Source organism: Hyaena hyaena, unplaced genomic scaffold (genome assembly GCF_003009895.1).
Source record: "Hyaena hyaena isolate Hyena2069 unplaced genomic scaffold, ASM300989v1 scaffold_652, whole genome shotgun sequence".
In the NCBI taxonomy this organism is placed as follows: Eukaryota; Metazoa; Chordata; class Mammalia; order Carnivora; family Hyaenidae; genus Hyaena; species Hyaena hyaena.
The window spans coordinates 670,462-688,259 of NW_024081284.1; the positions used below are offsets into that span (position 1 = coordinate 670,462).

The window sequence follows — 17,798 nt, forward strand, 5'->3', positions numbered from 1 at the left end:
AATTAGGAATATTTCTTGGGAGTGCCTGGCTGGCTCAGTTCGTGGAGCGTGCGAGTCATGAAATCAGGGTCGGGAGTCCGAGTCCCACACTGGATGTGGCGCCTACTTTAAAAAACTTTTTCTTTTCCATGAAGCAAGGGACACGGCCAACTTGAGAACTGTTAAAGCTTACAAAATGTCTTTGATTCCTATTCTTGAAATTACAAATGCAGCTGCTGTTTTCTGTCCTGAATTCACTGTGTATGTATCATGGACTGTAAAATAACCCCCAGGTCATCAGTAACACCTACCCAGCGGCTTGGGGAAAAAAAAAGCTACCACTTCAAAGTTTTGTGTATTCACCTGAATAGTCAGGGAACTTTCACCTATTTTATTTAGGTTTTCATTTTTTTTTTTTTTTCAAATTCCAACCAGAAGCTAAATACAATTGGAAACCAGTAAGCACTAAGTTCTACTCCAAAGGAGTACGATCATTCAGATTTACCCCCATAAAAGTGTGCAAGCTGTAAGCAAAGCTTCTCTTCAGTAAAAAGAAAAAACAAAAAACTATACAGTAGTCTTTCCTTATGTTCATTGCACTAAATGAGTTCTGCTTTTAGAGCTTTGACACTCAATGTTTTGTGTTTTTTTTTAAACAATTTAAGATCCCAACTTTAATAACTTTTTTCTAGTCCAAGAAACCCTCCTAAGTTTTCCTTTAGGACGGTGTAGAAACCAGTATTTCTGCACAATTCACTGTATTCTTTGTAATAAAAACCTCTTCTCTTTAAGAACAAAAAACAAAAACCAAAAAGGAAAGTCCTCTCCCTAGCATGGTTTCTGCAGCTATGAATGGACTTCTCAGTTTTACAGCTGCGTTCACTACTTCAGACTCCAGATCTGCCTTCATGTGTCTGACCGTATCCACATTCAGCAGAATACTCTTTTATAACAACTCGGGGAAAGAGATCTGGAAATAAAATACATACATTTATGAGTACCAGGAAACAAACATGGCCCAGTAAAACATGAGGCAAGAATGCCTACAATGAGATGCTTTTTTTTTTCCCTTAAAAGATTTCTTTCCCGTGGTTGTATTTTATTTTATTTTATTTTTTAAACAACCACTTGTGGTCACTGAATGAATCTGACAGTGCTCTGGAACAACGGTGATTACGGCAAAGCTATTCGGTTTCTTTAAATGTTATGTACGCCTTTTACATTCATGTCTTACCCTCTAAATACCGATGACAGAGGTCAGAGAGGCAAAAACCAGCACAAATGGAAAGACCATCAAAAACGAGTATCACCTTGTGCTTTCAGATACATGTAAGCATTTCAGTGTACACGGTCCTTCCGTTTCACATTTTTAGCAGACGCTGATGCAGTGCAGCAAACGTGCAGAGCAGCTCCTTTCACAGTCCGTGCAGAAGACACCTACTTGGTTTTCAGTTCTGAGACACAATTAAAAAAAAAAAAAATCCAGGATGAACAAGTTTCAAAAATGCATAGTGTTCTGTGCATGAGTCCATTTTCTTTAAACTCTGAAATAAAGTGTAAGAAAACAAGAAAACAAACTGCTGCTGCACTCTGATCGTCTCCACTTGGCTGGCCAGTCCTCTATTCCGGCAGGTAGGGATGGAGGTGATCCTCTACGGTGCCAACTGCCCAGTGGGTGAGCTGCTCCTGCGGCAGGTAGAGGCAGATGCTGCATAACTTGAAGATTGTAGCTTTGTTTTTTGGAGTCTGGAAGGGGAACCATTTTAATAATCTTAATAAAGAAGACGTTTACAGAGTCGATCAACTGTCACATGAAGTCAATCTCCCATAATTCTATTAAGCAGTTATGAACACAGGACTGAAGCACACAGACTAAGGTAATAAATTATGGTCTTGTACCCACAGGAACCAGTCTAGTCAGAAAGACAAAACCTTGCCAGATAAATACAGAAAGAATAAACATTTATAAACTAAATAAATGTTTATAGAGTTTATTTAAAGCAAAAAATTGAAAATCAGAAAAGTCAACCATGGACAACTTGTTAAAGGAAATTAAGGTTAAAAGCCAGAGAGACAGATCTAAGCAGAAATCTGAAGCCACAGTCCGTGGACAGAAAGACAACAAATGTGTCACAGTGGAAGATTAGAAGTAGGGAAAAAAGACTGAAGCATAACCTGGGGTAAAGGACTGCAAGAAAGCGAAAGTATTGCCAGAGGAATAAAACTCTTTAGTTACTATTTTTGAAAAGCAGTTACTAGGGGCACCTGGGTGGCTCAGTCAGTTGAACGTCCAACTCTTGATTTCAGTTCAGGTCATGAGCTCCCTGGTTCGGGAGTCTGAAAACGGCGCTGGGCTCCGTGCAGACAGTGCAAAACCTGCTTGGGGTCCTCTCTTCCCTTCGGTCTCTGCCCCTCCCCAGCTCTCCCTCTCAAACATTAAAATAAATAGTTACTACTTAACATCTAATTTATGCCAAGTGTGTTGTTAGGTGCTTGCACAGAGCACCACTGCTAGTAAGCGGAAGATGCAATCTAAATAAACCCAGACCTGCCCACCTTCAAAGTTCACTACAGCACCTTAAGAAAAAAAAAATCAGCTTCCATATATAAATAAACCACATAATGCATGTACATTTTTTCACTTTAAAGAAATTTTTTAAGGTTATTTACTTTTAGAAAGAGAGAGCATGCGGGTGCATGATTTGGGAGAGCCAGGGAGAGAGGGAGACAGAGAATCCCAATTGGGCTCCACACTGCCAGTGCAGTGCCCGACATGGGGCTCGAACCCACAAAACCATGAGGTCATGACCTGAGCCAAAACCAATAGTCGGACGCTTAACCGAATGAGCCACCCGGGTGCCACTATTTTTTTCAATTTAAATGCTCCAACAACCTTATGAATATCATTTGCACAATTTAACAAAAAACACCCATGCTCACAGAAGTTCCCTGTCCAAGATTTCATAGCCAGTAAGCGGCTGCATGTGGCTGAGAACCCAGGCTCCAGGCACGTGCCTCTCCACCACATTCCCTCCAAAATTAGCAGTTGGTCTAGCTCTTTTTATACATCTTGTATGATGATGATGAAGGACACAAGATCTCCGCTAGAGGATTCTGATCAACTAATTCAGTTTCCTGGTTTCCTCCCCTCTAAAACGAGAGTAACAAGAGCTACGCCTCCCAGGCCTGTTGTGAGGGTGCCGGGAGCTCACGTTCGTCCAGCTCTGCAAGGATGGAACCTAATGCGCAGTGTCGCCAGCCAGTCAGGTCCCTCATTCCTCGTTATGGGCCAAGTATGGCCACTCAGCTGTGGGTCAGGAAGCCCAGGGACAGCCTGAGTGGGAGAGGCACCTAAGAGCGCTGGAGACCAGATGCATCTACGGTGAGCATGGACATCAGCCATCACGCTGCCCAAGATTCGGGTTCCTAGGACTTGGGACTTTCTTTTTTTTTTTTTTTAATGTTTTATTTATTTCTAGGAGAGAGAGAGAGAGAGACAGCATGAGCAGGGGAGGGTCAGAGAGAGAGGGAGTCACAGATTGAAACAGGCTCCAGGCTCCGAGCTGGCAGTCAGCACAGAGCCCGACGCGGGGCTCGAACCCACGAACCGCGAGATCGTGACCTAAGCGAAAGTCGGACGCTTAACCGACTAAGCCACCCAGGCGCCCCAAGGACTTGGGACTTTCAATGCACAAATCAGGGCATTGCAGACAGACAGACAGCTGGTCACCCTACCTACAACATCAGCTTAGCTGATGAGCTTACAATTTTTTCATTAAAAGGATTCAAGCTATCTGCTTCATAAAGCACAAACATCTGACCTTGATATAAAACAGGAGAAAACTTACTACTTACTTAGTGAAGTTACTCCTTCAAGCCATTAGCCATTTCTATATAGTATTATTGATCTATATATTCGTATGATAATGGGGCACACCAAGGTGGCTCAGTCAGTTGAGCGTCTGACTTTTTAATTTTGGCTCAAGTCATGATCCCAGGGTTGTGGCACTGAACCCTGCACTGGGTTCTGAGCTGAGTGTGAAGCCTGCTTAATATTCTCTCTCTCCCACTCTGCCCTTCTTCTCAGCTTACATTCTTCTCATTTTCTGTTGTGGCTTCCATAATATTAAGTCAAGAGCCTGCTATCCAGTATTATCTCAATAAGTTACTCAAATGAAAGTACACCACCAGTAGTTAAAAAAGAAAAATTAAGCAACTTCAAAATAGCCACCATAAGAGAGCTAAGGTAAAGATGAAACAGAAAAGAGAACCCCCAAAACCCACCCAAGACATATGGTTTTTCTGTTACTTGTATGAAATGCCTCCACTGAAATGAACTTCAGCACTCGTCACTGGTGAACTGCACACCCCACCCCCCCGGCCCCATCGCAGGACGGGAGTCCTCGATGACAGACTGCTGTCGATTGTGTCCACTGGTGTACAGCCGCTGGCAAGCATTCATTTGCTGAATGAATGGTAATTGAAATGATGCTATTTTTAAAGGTTAAAAACAAAACATCTGTTATAAATTCTAAATGATGATACTCAGGTTTAGGTTTGAGGAGACAATGTTGTACAGAATAAAAAATAATCAGGAATACCTGCATTGCTTAAATTGAAAAGTGCTTATTTAAAACACATTTAGATCTATTAAATACAGATGTATTTTATCCCTTCAGATTTTTAAAAATAATTTTCTTTAAAAAAAATTTTTCTTTATGTCTTCATTTTGAGAGACAGAGAGCGAGCAGGGTAGGGGCAGAGAGAGGGAGACACAGAATCCGAAGCAGGCTCCAGACAGAGCCTGACAAGGGGCTGGAACTCAGGAACCGTGAGTCACCCAGGCGCCTCCAGAGTTTTATTTAAAAGATCTGAGGCTAGAGCTTCTCAAAGCTTAATATATTACTGACTACCTGAGGATTTTGTTCAGAACATAGATTCCGATCGAGGAGCACTGAGGTAGGGCCTGAGAATCTACATATTTAAGAATCTGCTATGATCTGTTGACCATCCTCAACATCAGAAAGCTCTACCGCAGGGTTTATTAAACCGCTACTGTTTTAAGTTTACTGGAGTTTACCGGCATCATGACTTTTCAAAGCTCCCAGGTAGTTCCAATTTGCAGCAAGCATACGGCAGGAAACCACTGTTCTAGAACAAGGTCCAGGATAGCTTCTGATTTTTTGATTTTTAAAGAACTTCAAAAATCATGCAGTTTTGAAGCGGCAAAACAGAATTAATTAATTAACACGTATGGAAAATAGTCTGCTGGGATGCCTGGCTGGCTCAGCCGGATCTCCCCGTTTGTGAGTTCGAGCCCCACATCAGGTTCTCTGCGATCAGTGCAGAGCCTGCTTCGGAGCCTGTCTCCCTCTCTTTCTGTCCCTCCCCCACTTGCACTCGTTCTCTCTCAAAGATAAAATAAACATTTTAAAAAAATGTTTGCTAACAAGTTTTTTTTTTTTTTTTTAAGTTTATTTATTTTGAGAGCGAGTGAGCCCGTGAACAGGAGTGAGGACGGAGCAGAGAGGGGGAGACAGAGAATCCCAAGCAGGCTCCACATAGCTCAGATTCACAAAACTGTGAGATCATGACCTGAACCAAAACCAAGAACGCTAAACGCTTGACTGAGCCACCCAGGCGCCCCTAACGAATAAGCATTTTAAATGAGTTAAGAAGGAAAACAAAAAAAATTAAAAAACGCTTACCTGCAAGTGCTGTCTGTCAATGAAGAGAAACACTGACTGGTTAGGGTTGTTGACAACAATCCCAGTCTTGTCCTTGCGGCTCAGTACATGCAGAAACTGCTTCTCATAGTCACCGTGATGAAACTCAAATTTGGCCTAATTAACAAACATATTTACACGTAACTACAGACATGACCCTACCTGAAACATCTACTGCATCAATAGGCATAGAGTCACGCTGTGCCATATGGTAGCCAACTGTGCCTACTCACACTTAATATATTAAATGCAATTTAATACTCAGTCCTTCACGAATGCTAGCCACATCTCAATTCTCAATAATCACATGTGGCCAGTGGCCACCATTCTGAACAGTCTGTTGAGATACATAGCATGTCCTTTATCACAGAAAGTTCTAATTAATAGCACTCCTTTACAAAATTTGACCACCAAGAAAAACTCTGCCTTAGAATGACTAGGTCCTAATTTTCAATGATTTTAGGCCAAATTCTATAAAACTAGATTTTCAAACCTATATGGTTCAAGACTCCCAACATAGCACTTTGGTGCCCCCCAACGGAATACTTATAATTAGGCCCAATGACACCTCCCTCCCCCTTCATTATGAAGAACACACTACAGTTGGCTGTTGTGAAGAAATGCCTTCAATCCCAGGTGCACATCTCGCTACTTCTGTGACTTGTACACATCCCCTAACTTTTCTAAACTTCAGCTTCTGCTCAGGTTCTAACCCAGCAGGACAGTTAACAGGATTAAATGATCCGTAAAGCCCACACCTGAAAGGTGTGTCCAGCCCTGACACAGATGGATTTGAGGATATATGAACCCCTCAAAATTAGAAAGATGTTTTTATGTTTTTTTTTTCAGATGAAAAAAAATTTTAATTTAGGAAGAAGTATTCTCAAATCAGAACATCCTTTTACTCTTTTAACATGAGGAAGACCAGCTCCATCCTCCCACGAAATGTCTGTGGAGAGACTAAGTGCTGGGTGAAACAACCGGGCTAGTGGAGATTTCAAAAAGCAGAGAAACCTTAAAGAATGTCATATTTAGACAATGTTCAATTATTTTAAAAAAGACTGTTAATCTGTTTTACTCAAACAACTTTTATTCTCTTCTGTCAAGACAGTAGGAAATACTAACATGGAAAAATCATCAGTTCCTGCAATCTAGAATTGACCACCCAGCTTCTGTTCTACGCTGTAACATAACATGATATGCCACCCTCACATACTGGTACGTGTAAATATGATATTCAAGTGTACCTCTGCACAAATTCAAATATTTATGAATATGAAAAGTACGAATATGAAAATACGAATAAGGTTATTAAAGGCTCTTACAGAGCTCAAAAGGACAAGCACATGCAAATATCAAACCTAACTTGCTTCAACTGCTTCCTAGACTAAGATGAGGTTATTTGTAAAACCCTAAACAGAGTTCCTATCTTCAAAGTGCTCTGTGAAGGAGAGAGAAATAATTAACACAGCGGGCACTGTAGGCAGTATTAGCAAATGACCGTGGAGTGGGCCTTGAGAAGGGACAATCTTCCCTGGGAAAGCACGAAGAAAAGGTAACTTGGAAAATGCCATTCCAGGAAACAGGACCAACATTAAGCATAAGTGTCTCAAAATTAAAATACTGTTCAAGCAAGTGGGGCTGGCTGGCTCAGTCAGCTGAGCATCCAACTTTGGCTCAGGTCATTCTCTCATGTACTTGAGTTCAAGCCCTGCGTCAAACTCTATACAGACAGCTCAGGGCCTGGAGCCTGCTTCTTTCTGTGTGGGGGTGTGTGTGTGTGTCTCTCTCTCTGCCCCTTCCCCTGCTTGTACTCTGCCTCTCTCTCAAAAATAAACAAACATTAAGAAAAAAAAATACTGTTCAAGTAAGAAAGCTTCAAGTATTCATTCCTTGAAGCAAAATGCAGCCCGTAGAACATCACAATGAAGAGAGATTTCAGGGAGACTAAAAAAGGGCTTCTATTATTTCTATGGCATTTCAATTCTATCCTATGGAATAAACAAAGATTTGGGAAGGAACAGTCCCCACGAAAAAGAAAACTCCAAGCAGCAGCATGAAAACAACGCCCAGAAGTAAGAAAATATGTGAATACTGTGATGGAAGAACTAAAACAGCAAGCGCAGTCAGGGCTAAAGAGGAAGGAGAGAGATTTTAATGTGTCGTGTACCTCCTAGTACTCTGGATATATCAGAACTTGTTACTGAAAAACAACCTTTACTTGGGTTCCCACTAAATCTCATTTACTATTCAAACTTTAAAGTGCTTCAAGAGTGAAAGAATCAAAAAAAAACAAAAAAAAGTTTTCAAGTTAAAGTTTACCTTTCCTTCTTTCACTTCCTCAAGAACTAAGTAATTTATATTTAGGACTTATTCATGATACTCATTTATTTTAAGTTAAAGGGGAAGGAAGTTCATCTTTACACTGTTAACTTGTTTCCTGCAGTTGAACTTTAAACTTACACAGTATTACTTTATCCTATATGGTGTTTATATTAAGTCCACAATCTTCTTTATAAAACAGAGCACTTCCCACAGTATGGAGTAGCAAATTCAGAGCACGAGCTCTACGGGCCTTATGTCCTGACTGCCACTAAGCTGCAGGACTGTGGGCTGTTCACCTCACCTCCAACTGCCTCAGTGGCTTCCTTTGCAAAAGGAGGCTGCCGTCTGTAATAGTAACTATACGGATGAAGACTCAATGTATACATTCAGGAGACAGCCTAGCACAGTCAGCTCTCAAACACCACTATACTTGAGACAAGACTATTTTAACACAACTATCCCAAATAAGGTCTCAGAGGGAAAGAGAAGATTATTGGAAATTTTTTAAAAAAACAAGGAGAAGTGAACCAAAAATCTTCCAGGGAAAAATTCTGAATGACAACAAAGCCCTTCCCGTGCTTCTGGAGAGCTGTTACAGGGGTGCGTAGGACCTGCTCGGAGAACTATGAACGCGCCCCATCGTTCCTGCTCTTCACACTCAACTTCTATTCTCCAGCACACTCAGGAGGAGTTAGGTGTGTCCACTAAAGGGAAACACGAATACACAATACTTTCACCCATACTTAGGGCTATATGTTTAGAACTTATTTCTGTCAAGTGAATCTTAGAAAAAGGAACGATGAATTTATTTGAGCTGTTTTGTAGAACATTACCATGGGGACAGGTGGAGAATACCAATTTGTCTATCATACACAAAGGCACCATACTTCATAGGAATGGATAAATGCAAATTTTTTCAGTGATAATTCTCATATTTATTTTTATTATAAGTAAAAATATGATCAATGTATGTATGAAATATACATACATGTAGAATAAAAGTTAGCCATACCTGACCTAGAACTAACCATATTAGCTTTCTGGTGGCAATTACCGTACCTTTTCCAATGCATACAAAGGTACTATATATAAAATCAGGATTACTGCCACATGGGCAAATGCTCTTCAACACTACAAACTGTCTAGTACCTCAAGTGACAAGTCAAAAGTTAGCAGGATGCCCAGGAAGATTACTTTACCACCACTACCAGATTTACTTCTCTCTTGTACAATTTATATACAAATCTACTTTCAGAATAGGATTTAACTCATTTCTTAGATCAGACTCCTCTGAGAACCAGATGGGTAGGTATACTATTTCAGAGGAGAATCTTCTGAAGTTCATTCACGGGCTCCTCTATAAATCAACAAATATCTACCCTGAATCGTTTTCTCTGGCCGGTATTTCAAAGACACACTGGGGTAGTTAGGACCACCTTTTATTCTCAACAGATTGTCACCAAATGCTTTCTCCTCTTGCATCACAAATTTCAAATAGATGAGAGCAACTCATGAGTTAAAATGGATTAGAAAGCATATTCTTAAAAAATATCTTAAGTTGGGGCGCCTGGGTGGCTCAGTCGGTTACGTGTCTGACTTCGGCTCAGGTCATCATCTCACAGTTCGTGGGTTCGAGCCCTGCGTCGGGCTCTGTGCTAACAGCCATCTCAGAGCCTGGAGCCTATTTTGGATTCTGTGTCTCCCTCTCTCTCTGACCCTCCCCTGCTCACGCTGTCTCGCTCTCTCTCAGAAATAAATTAAAAAACATTAAAAAAAAAATTTTTTTTTAATGTCTTAAGTTAGGCCCTATTTACTCACTTAAGCACACACCACACTTAGAATAAAATACCTGAACAGGCCTAAAAGGCTCATCAGATTCCTTCCACCTAGAAAACAGGAGACAGACAATTTTTTCAATATCATTCCGAGGCCAAAGAATGAAATCCATCTCCTGAGTACAGCCAATTACATCCTATAAAATGACAAAAAAAAAAAAAAAAAAAATTACTTTCAAAGAAACAAAGCTGTAACAAGCAATGAATGTCACAAATTATAGGTTTGATTACAAAAACACTTCACAAGTACAGAAGATCCATGAAGTATCATTTTATCTATCAAGAGGCAAGAGTAATGGCACAGTACATAATCTGACCGGCCCATGGCCTATTTCTAATCTTTATCTTGTAGAGTCCATGTACTTCGTCCAATGTTCCTCATATCAAGACCTAAATTAATCAGCACATGGTGCAAATTCCAACTGAAGCTGATTTTTTTGTTAAGTCCCTGTATTTTTATTTCCATTCTTCAAAAGAAAAACCTAGTTAATATTTAAGCAAAGCTGTCTTGGTATCTGTATTATATACTTACAGTAAACGATCTTCTCCATTCTTGTTCCTTATTATCATAGTCCAGCGTATTAATTTTCAAAGGCCAATAAACCTTTCAGACAAGTACATGGGTCTAACCTCCCCCCACCTGACTAATTGTGGAGATCAGTTAGTTCCAGTATGTTCATGCTAATTTCCAAAGAGTTGCAGAAGTTTAGGAGGTTGGAAGCAGCAATTCCTTCTACTTTAACTTTATTTACAAGGAGCAGGAGGTCAGTTCTCTCCCCAAAAAGAAAATCCAATGAACAGTAATATAAAACATTCACAGCAATAATACACACCACTATGGCATAATACCACAAGCAAAAGTTATCCACATTTTATTTGAAGTCAACTTTTAAAGGGGCTCATGACCACAGTAACTCCCCATTTCTTAGAGGGGAAAAATGCAAGCTTAACTTGAAAAAACTTACCAAGTCAGGACTGAAAAACAGACTTACCCTTCTCATAGACTGGTATCGAGGAGCATGGAGCTGTACCACATCCTTCTGTAAAAGCTCTATGGAACTTTCCAAGGAATAGCTGGAATCTCGCACACCTTTCAGGATATTTTCTTCATAATTATTTGTCATAACTGGTATAACCTCAGACACTTCAAAAAGTGCTGATTTTTTCTTCTAAAAGGAAAAAGACAGACATTATTAACCCACCAGTAGCACATAGTTTTTTAACACCCAATGCATATTACAGTATCATGTACCCTTATTCTAACACAATAAAATTATTAACTGAAGTAACTTTTATGATGAAAAGTCAGATTTACAAATAGATGGACCCTTCTGTTCTTCCTCCAGCCCCTATTGCCCCCACCACACACAGGCTAGAATCAGAATGTTTTACTGCACGCTTTTACAATATCCATAACAGGTACCTTATTTTAAACAGTAGTATTTTTTAAACACTGCGAAAGACAAACCACTAGACACACCTAATGCTTAAAAAAAAAAGTTGTTTACTCTTCATGTACTTTTTTTTTTTAACTGACTCTACGTACAGGTAAATTAAAATCTCAGCAGTTTAAAGACAAAGTGTACAGACTGTTGTTTTTTTAACTCATTACTGCTTTTAGATATTATATAACAAATGTCAATTAATGAATGAAGCAAGGGGAAAAAAAGACTACCAAATTAAGTTTCAAATTAACTTGTGACCAAGTGTTCATCAATTTAGGTTAACGTTATGAAGGACTCAGGACAACAGCCTGGGTCCTGTTCATTCACAGTAAGCACCGGTTGTCATGGTGTTAAAGCTAGATGCATCTTCTGTATTAAATGAAAGAATTAACCTCACCATGCGTATCTTGGACTTATTTCTACTGAACTTAAATACCTTCAATTAAAATCTGATCTTCTCAATTCTGCAATCAATGTATTAACAAAGAAAAAAACTGAGAAGTAAATCCCTGGTATTACCCAATCTCTAGACAATTACCTCAAAACAAACAACTTTGCAGAGCTATACTCCAGGAGCCAAGAGCATTCTTAAATACAGGCATACCTTGGCGATATCGTGGGTTCAGTTCCAGACCACAGCAATAAAGCTAATGTCACAGTAAAGCATGTCAAATTAGTTGTCTGGTTTCCCAGGGCACATAAAATGTATGTTTACACTACATTGTAGTCTAGTAAATGTGCAATAAGCATTATGTCCAAAAAAAAAAAAAAAAAAAAAAATAGCACATACCTTAATTGAAAAATAGTGCTAAAAAATGTTAACGTTCCCCTGAGCTTTCAGCAAGTAGTAATAACTGATCGCGGATCACCAGAACAAATACAATGATTTAAAAAAGCCTCAAACATTTCTAGAATTACCCAAATGTGACAGAGACATGAAGTGCACAGATGCTGTTGGAAAATGGCACTGATAAGACTTACTCAATCCAGGGTTTCGGCAAACTGTCAATTTATATAAGTCAAAATACCCATGAAGCACAATAAAACAAAGGTGTGCCCGCACGGATAGCCTTTAAGAGTTTTAAGAGTGGGGCAAATACCCAGGAAACTTCCGAATGCTACATAGATGCCACACAACAAATCTATTTCTGGTCCGAAATTAGCTCACTACTTGCGTGCAAAAATTAAAGCAGCATTTCCTTATATTCATAACTTAATCTCATCTCAAACAGATCATTTAAGAAACTGAACAAGTTGCAAAAAAAGAAAATAAATAATAATAATACTGCTTTTATCATGTTCTCCTTGACTACTCACAACTAATTATTTGCCATTTAATGGTGGAATTAATTCTGATTACATTCACCACCCCCTCAAAACTTAGATTTCTTTAGGTCTTTTGAATTTTAATAAGTTGCACTTCTAAACACAAACTAACCATTACAGTCTTTAGTTGTTCCTGAAAATTAAAGTGTGTTGTATTCCATTAACTGTACCAAGAGAAAAGGTATCTTTAGCAAGTTGAACAGACTACTTACTTTAAGCACATAATCATTTTGATTCTAGTTTACCACTTTCAAACGACCTACTTTATTCATTAGACCATCCTTCAACTCAGTTAATAATGTTCTTTATGTAACTCCACAGAAATGAAATTTACTGTAAAACAGAAATGCGAGTTTTACCACGTTGCTCCCCCAGGTTAACTAAAAATGGACCCTACTAAGCTTCAGAGTCATTTCCAAACCTCGCCTCCAGCCTTCCACGGGGAGCTCCCTGCAACCGCTGGTGCAGAGAATCCAAGGTAAAGTCCAAGGTAATGCGCGCTCGTAGACTTCTGGCAACCACTCTTTAACCTAACGCGCAGTCATTTAAGGGTAACAGATAATATACACTTAGAAAAGTCACTTGTGCTAATTCACATTAAGAACTTTAAATTACCTTCTCCTTGAATACAAAGGCAATATACATCTTGAAGTCAAACTGGTCAGCTAGAGATTCTTTTTTCTTTCTAAGCTGAGCACGTAGTCTGTTCAGAGCTTGTTTCTTCCGGGAGTTTGGGTCCCCCATTTTGAAATACAGGTGGTACTAAAGCCTTTGGAAATTGTCACTAAACTATGGGCACTTTTTCTTAAGACTCAAGTACAACAGAAACAAGTCATTTTTTTTCCTGCTAATATGATTGAATAGCTAAAATCACGACTGTAACCCAAAAACTGCACCTTCTGGCAAGATTAGCAGACTGTCATATTACAGGGTCAAGAAACAAAAGCTGCTGTCCAGTCATGTTTGACAGTAACTTGGGTGTTATGGGGAAAGAGGAAGGGAAGGAAGGAAAGACAGAGAGGAGAAAATACTTGGAACTAACTTTTTGGAAAACGCATTTGGCTTAAATGCCAAAATAAAGGCTCTGGGGGCAATGAAAAGCCTATAATCAGGATTTAGGTGTGCAATAAAACACAGCTGACACCAGTCCAATCCTTCAAATCCATCCGGATTTCTTCCCCCTCTTTTAGAGAAGGGGTTATGAAAAGGAACGGGGAGGGGGAAAGTGTAATGATCCCTGCTTTCCAAATACCAAAACAAAAAAATTATAAAGAAAAAGAGGGGAAAGAAAAACCCAAACCCCCCTCCCAAAACACAGGAACAGGGTAGGTGGACGAAACCGAAATATCCAATTGGGCTTCACCCGGCCAGACCCATGGCTGCGGCACCTAATCGATCCCGAAGTTATTTCCCGACTCCACTATTGCTGTGTATTGCCAGTGCTTGTTATTGATTACACTTGGTGGTAAGCAAAGAGAAGAGTGCAAAATCGGTAGAGAAGGAAGGGGCGAGGTACAGGGTTTCCCTGCAATCAACTACAGTGTAGACCGGGGGCGGACAGCTGTTGCCCAAAGGAGCCATGAGAAAAAACAGCGGAGTCATGACCAACTTCCCCATCACCCACATTTTCACCCTCAGGCGACTGCTAACGCGGCGGCCATGGAAGATCATGATGGCAGAAGGAAGGGGGTGATAGTACGAGAGAAAAGTTATTCCGGCTCCGCGGTGGGACCTGACTGATGCCCGGGATCCCGACGCCCCCAGCCCTACATTCCCCAAGGGAGCCTTCCCTCGGACTCTGACCCCCGTTCAAGATCGCGGGGAGCGCGACTTATCTCCTGGCGAGCATTTCTGAGGCAAAGGCGGTGGGCTCTTCTCCCAGACCCCAGGCAGCGCCCGGGACCACCTGCCTTCCACCCCCCGGGTCCCACCCCCACCCTTCGCCTTCAGCGGCAGCGACTCACTCGCACCACGGGAGACACAGGAGCACTCGGGTTCTCACTCATTTCATCGTGGAAACAATTCCCGCCCGGGTAGAGGAGGCGGGAGAGGGTAAATGGGAAGGATCAGTGGGAAAGAAAGAAAACAGTTGTGTTAATATGAATTACTTTTTAAAGAACGCCCAGCCCAGCCCCCCCCCCCCAAAAGAAGAAACAAAAACCAAAACCCTGAAGTTCCCGGATTAAGCTCGCTCGCTCGCTCTCACGTTGAACAGACCATGTTTCCCGAGTTTGGCTAGTTCAGGGCGGGGTCATTAGTCGGGCTCCCGAGGGGGTGGGGGGTGGAACCGAGGCGGCGCGGGCGGGTGGCGGGGAAGTGCCCTCCCTGTCCCCGCGCGGACCGGGACTCACTGACCGACGCTCGGGCGGGGCTCGGGCCCTCTAGCCGCAGCCTGCGGGCGGAGCGGTGGCGGCGGCAGAAGAGGCGGCGGCGGCGGGGGCGCTGCTCGCAGCTCGGGCGGGAGCCATGTCAAGAGAACACCACCAGCCAACTGCGCCCCTCCATCCCCGCTGCAGTGCGCACTGTGACCGGGCCGCCCGCGCTGCTGCCGCCGCTCAGCCCCCACCTGGGACCCATAGTCTGGCTCGGCGCCCCGGGCGGCGGCGGAGGGAAGGACGCGGAGGCGGCGGCGGCGGCGGAGAGAGAGAGAGGAGAGAGAGAGGAGAGAGAGAGAGATCGAAAGAGGAGGAGAAAGAGGGGTGGGATTGGTACCGGCGGCGGAGGGGGAGGGGAGGAAGGGGAGGGGAGCCCTGCGCTACGGGGTCTGTCAGCGAAGCAAACCCCCCAAAATAAAGTTATTTCAGTTCAAGCATCTGCTCTCGAGTCTTTCTTCCCCCCACGGGCGGGCTCCGGCTCTCAGGAAGGAAGGAAGGTCGAGGAGACCCGGAGGGGGCAGAGCCGAAGCGGAGGGTGAGCGTCCGCGGTGGCACAGCCTCGTTCGCCCCCAACCGCTGGCTGCGGAAACGGCGGCGGCCTCGGGCGCCTCCCGGGTCCGGGGCAGAGTCGCGTTTGAGGAGCGGAGCAAGAACAAACAACTTAAAATGGCAGCGACGGCCGCTGCGTCACACGCCCCTCAGCGGCACCGCCCAGAACCCTCTGCGGCTGCGCCGCGCGCGGGCCGCCACCATTTGCGCAGAGCGAGGGGGGGGGAAGCCTGGGGGCGGGCGGTGTTCCGCGGCGGTCAAGCGGGGAGGAAAGAAGGGCGGCAGCAGAGCGGCTGAAGCAGCTGTCCCAAGGGTGAGTCTTTGACGTGACACTTCTTAGTTGACACCCCCGCCTCCAAGGAGAGTTTGAGAACAGAGAGCCCCCCCCTCGAGCAGCACGGAGTTTCCATGGGGCGTGGAGAGAGGCAACGCTCACTCCCACCGCCCCCTCCGTCAGGCTGTCCCAGCTCCCGAGTCGGCTCCTCGCCCCGCCCGCCCTCTGTCGTCACAAAGCCACGCCCTCCCCTCGCCCGCACGAAGCGCCCGGATGGACTCCCTCTTCCGGGGTCTCGGTGGGCGGGCGCGATAGGTCCGGCGGCGAGACCGAGCTGAGCCTGCGGGCTGAGTCGGCGGGGGCGGGGGCGGAGTGAGGGAGAGACAGGGAAGTGAGTGTGTTGGGAGGTCGGGGAAGACGCCGATTCACCTCCGTGTGCTTCCCTTCTAACCTGCGGGGTCGGCCCGCAGGGTCTTGCGGCGACAAGCTGACAACTTTCTGGCGCCTGGGATGTCAGCAGCGCGCCGCGCAGAACGTCTTCGCGGCTCCCACGTGGCTCCGTCCCCACCTCGCCACGTGCGCGGGCAGAGGGCGGTCGTCAAGCTTCGGGAAAGGTCACCGTTGCACACCGTTGGAGCGTGGCTGCTGTGACTTGGGAGACGACCGTTGCACCTGCCCCGCGGATCGTCCCCATGTTTCAGAATGCGGTTTCTCCTGGGATCCCCCGGCACCTGAGACCCGGCGCCCTCTTGTAGTTCACGGTCTTAGGGAGACAGGAAGAGGGTACTGTGGGACGTTTGCCGCGGAATCGAGGGCGTTGAGTCTCATTTTCTAGAACTCTGAGGCGCTGATAACGCAGTTACAAGTCGGTAATCAGCAAAAGTCAATGCTCGACAGGAGTAAAGCTACACTCCTTTATCAACTACTCAGTGTGATGAAATTTAGAAGTCCATTGGGTCCCCGGATTACTGCCCCTCACTTGAGAAAATCAAAATAAATTGCCTGCAATGCCCTTTTTTTCCCACTCATGAGCCAAAAGAATAATTGGGACTTACCCTTCCATATAAATACTTGTCCAGAACTGAAGGATGAAATTCCTGCGGTTTCCAAATTATTGCTAACCACGACAAGATGAAGCCAACATTTTGCTACTGCTTCCCTGATTGATTTTCACAATCACAATACTAATGATAATTGTAAATCATCACTATTGGAAGATTTAAGGTAGTTTATGATAGTTGGTTAACAAAAAAAGGTATTTAGAAAATTAACTGGTTTGTGTCTATTTTCCTAAGAACATTTTCTTGTTAAAGCAGATTATAAATTCTTTTAAGTTTTTTAAAAAAACATATTCTTTTAGTTTATTTATTTTGAGAGGCAGAGAGAGAGGGAGAGACAGAATCCCAAGCAGGTTCAATGCTGTCAACATGGAGCCCAACTTGGGGCTCAAACTCATGCACTGTGAGATCATGACCTGAGTAGAAATCAAGAGTCAGACACTTAACCAAGTAAGCCACCCAGGCGCCCCAGAAGATGATAAATTCTCATCAGTACAAATATATCTAGCTTACATTTGATTGTAAAGCCAACACTGAAAAGTAAAAGTGAGGGGCGCCTGGGTGGCTTAGCTGTTAAGCGTCTGACTTCAGCTCAGGTCATGATCTCATGGTTCGTGGGTTTGAGCCCCACGTCTGGCTCTGTGCTGCCAGCTCAGAGCCTGGAGCCTGTCTTCGGATTCTGTGTCTCCCTCTCTCTCTGACCCTCCCCTGCTCACGCTGCCTCTCTCACTCACTCAGAAATAAATAAAACATTAAAAAAAAAAAGTAAAAGTGACAGGGGCTCTCAGTGTTGTTACCAGACATCAAATGGCTGCAATTGGCAGCAGGATCCTCTGCTCTCATCAAGTGAGGGGACGGACTCACACACAGCTAATACAACCAGATTCTTCATCCTCACAAATCTAA

General features: G+C 43.4%; 1 protein-coding gene across 2 annotated transcripts; it reads right to left on the minus strand.

Moving 5' to 3' along the window:
* Window positions 1-364: 364 nt before the first annotated feature.
* CUNH6orf62 (chromosome unknown C6orf62 homolog) lies at window positions 365-15,677 on the minus strand. Of its 2 annotated transcripts, none has more exons than XM_039216726.1 (5): window positions 14,601-15,677; window positions 10,858-11,034; window positions 9,880-10,002; window positions 5,688-5,822; window positions 365-1,725 (listed from the first exon to the last, which is right to left on the minus strand). In XM_039216726.1, the coding sequence occupies exons 1-5, from the start codon at window positions 14,640-14,642 to the stop codon at window positions 1,600-1,602; spliced, it is 603 nt and encodes a 200-aa protein (XP_039072657.1). In that variant the 5' UTR covers window positions 14,643-15,677; the 3' UTR covers window positions 365-1,599. The 2 variants fall into 2 exon arrangements, with proteins under 2 accessions (XP_039072657.1, XP_039072656.1); XM_039216725.1 differs by lacking the exon at window positions 14,601-15,677 and adding an exon at window positions 13,252-14,578.
* Window positions 15,678-17,798: the final 2,121 nt, after the last annotated feature.

Bases quoted from the DNA above. Each gene is read 5' to 3' on its own strand.
- CUNH6orf62 (XM_039216725.1), bottom strand. From the start codon at position 13,380: ATGGGGGACCCAAACTCCCGGAAGAAACAAGCTCTGAACAGACTACGT. The intron at 11,035-13,251 runs GTAATTTAAAGT...TTTTCCTTTTAG, and splicing joins CCTTTGTATTCAAGGAGAAG to AAGAAAAAATCAGCACTTTT. The intron at 5,823-9,879 runs GTATTTTATTCT...TTTGTTAATTAG, and splicing joins AGCCTTTTAGGCCTGTTCAG to GCCAAATTTGAGTTTCATCA.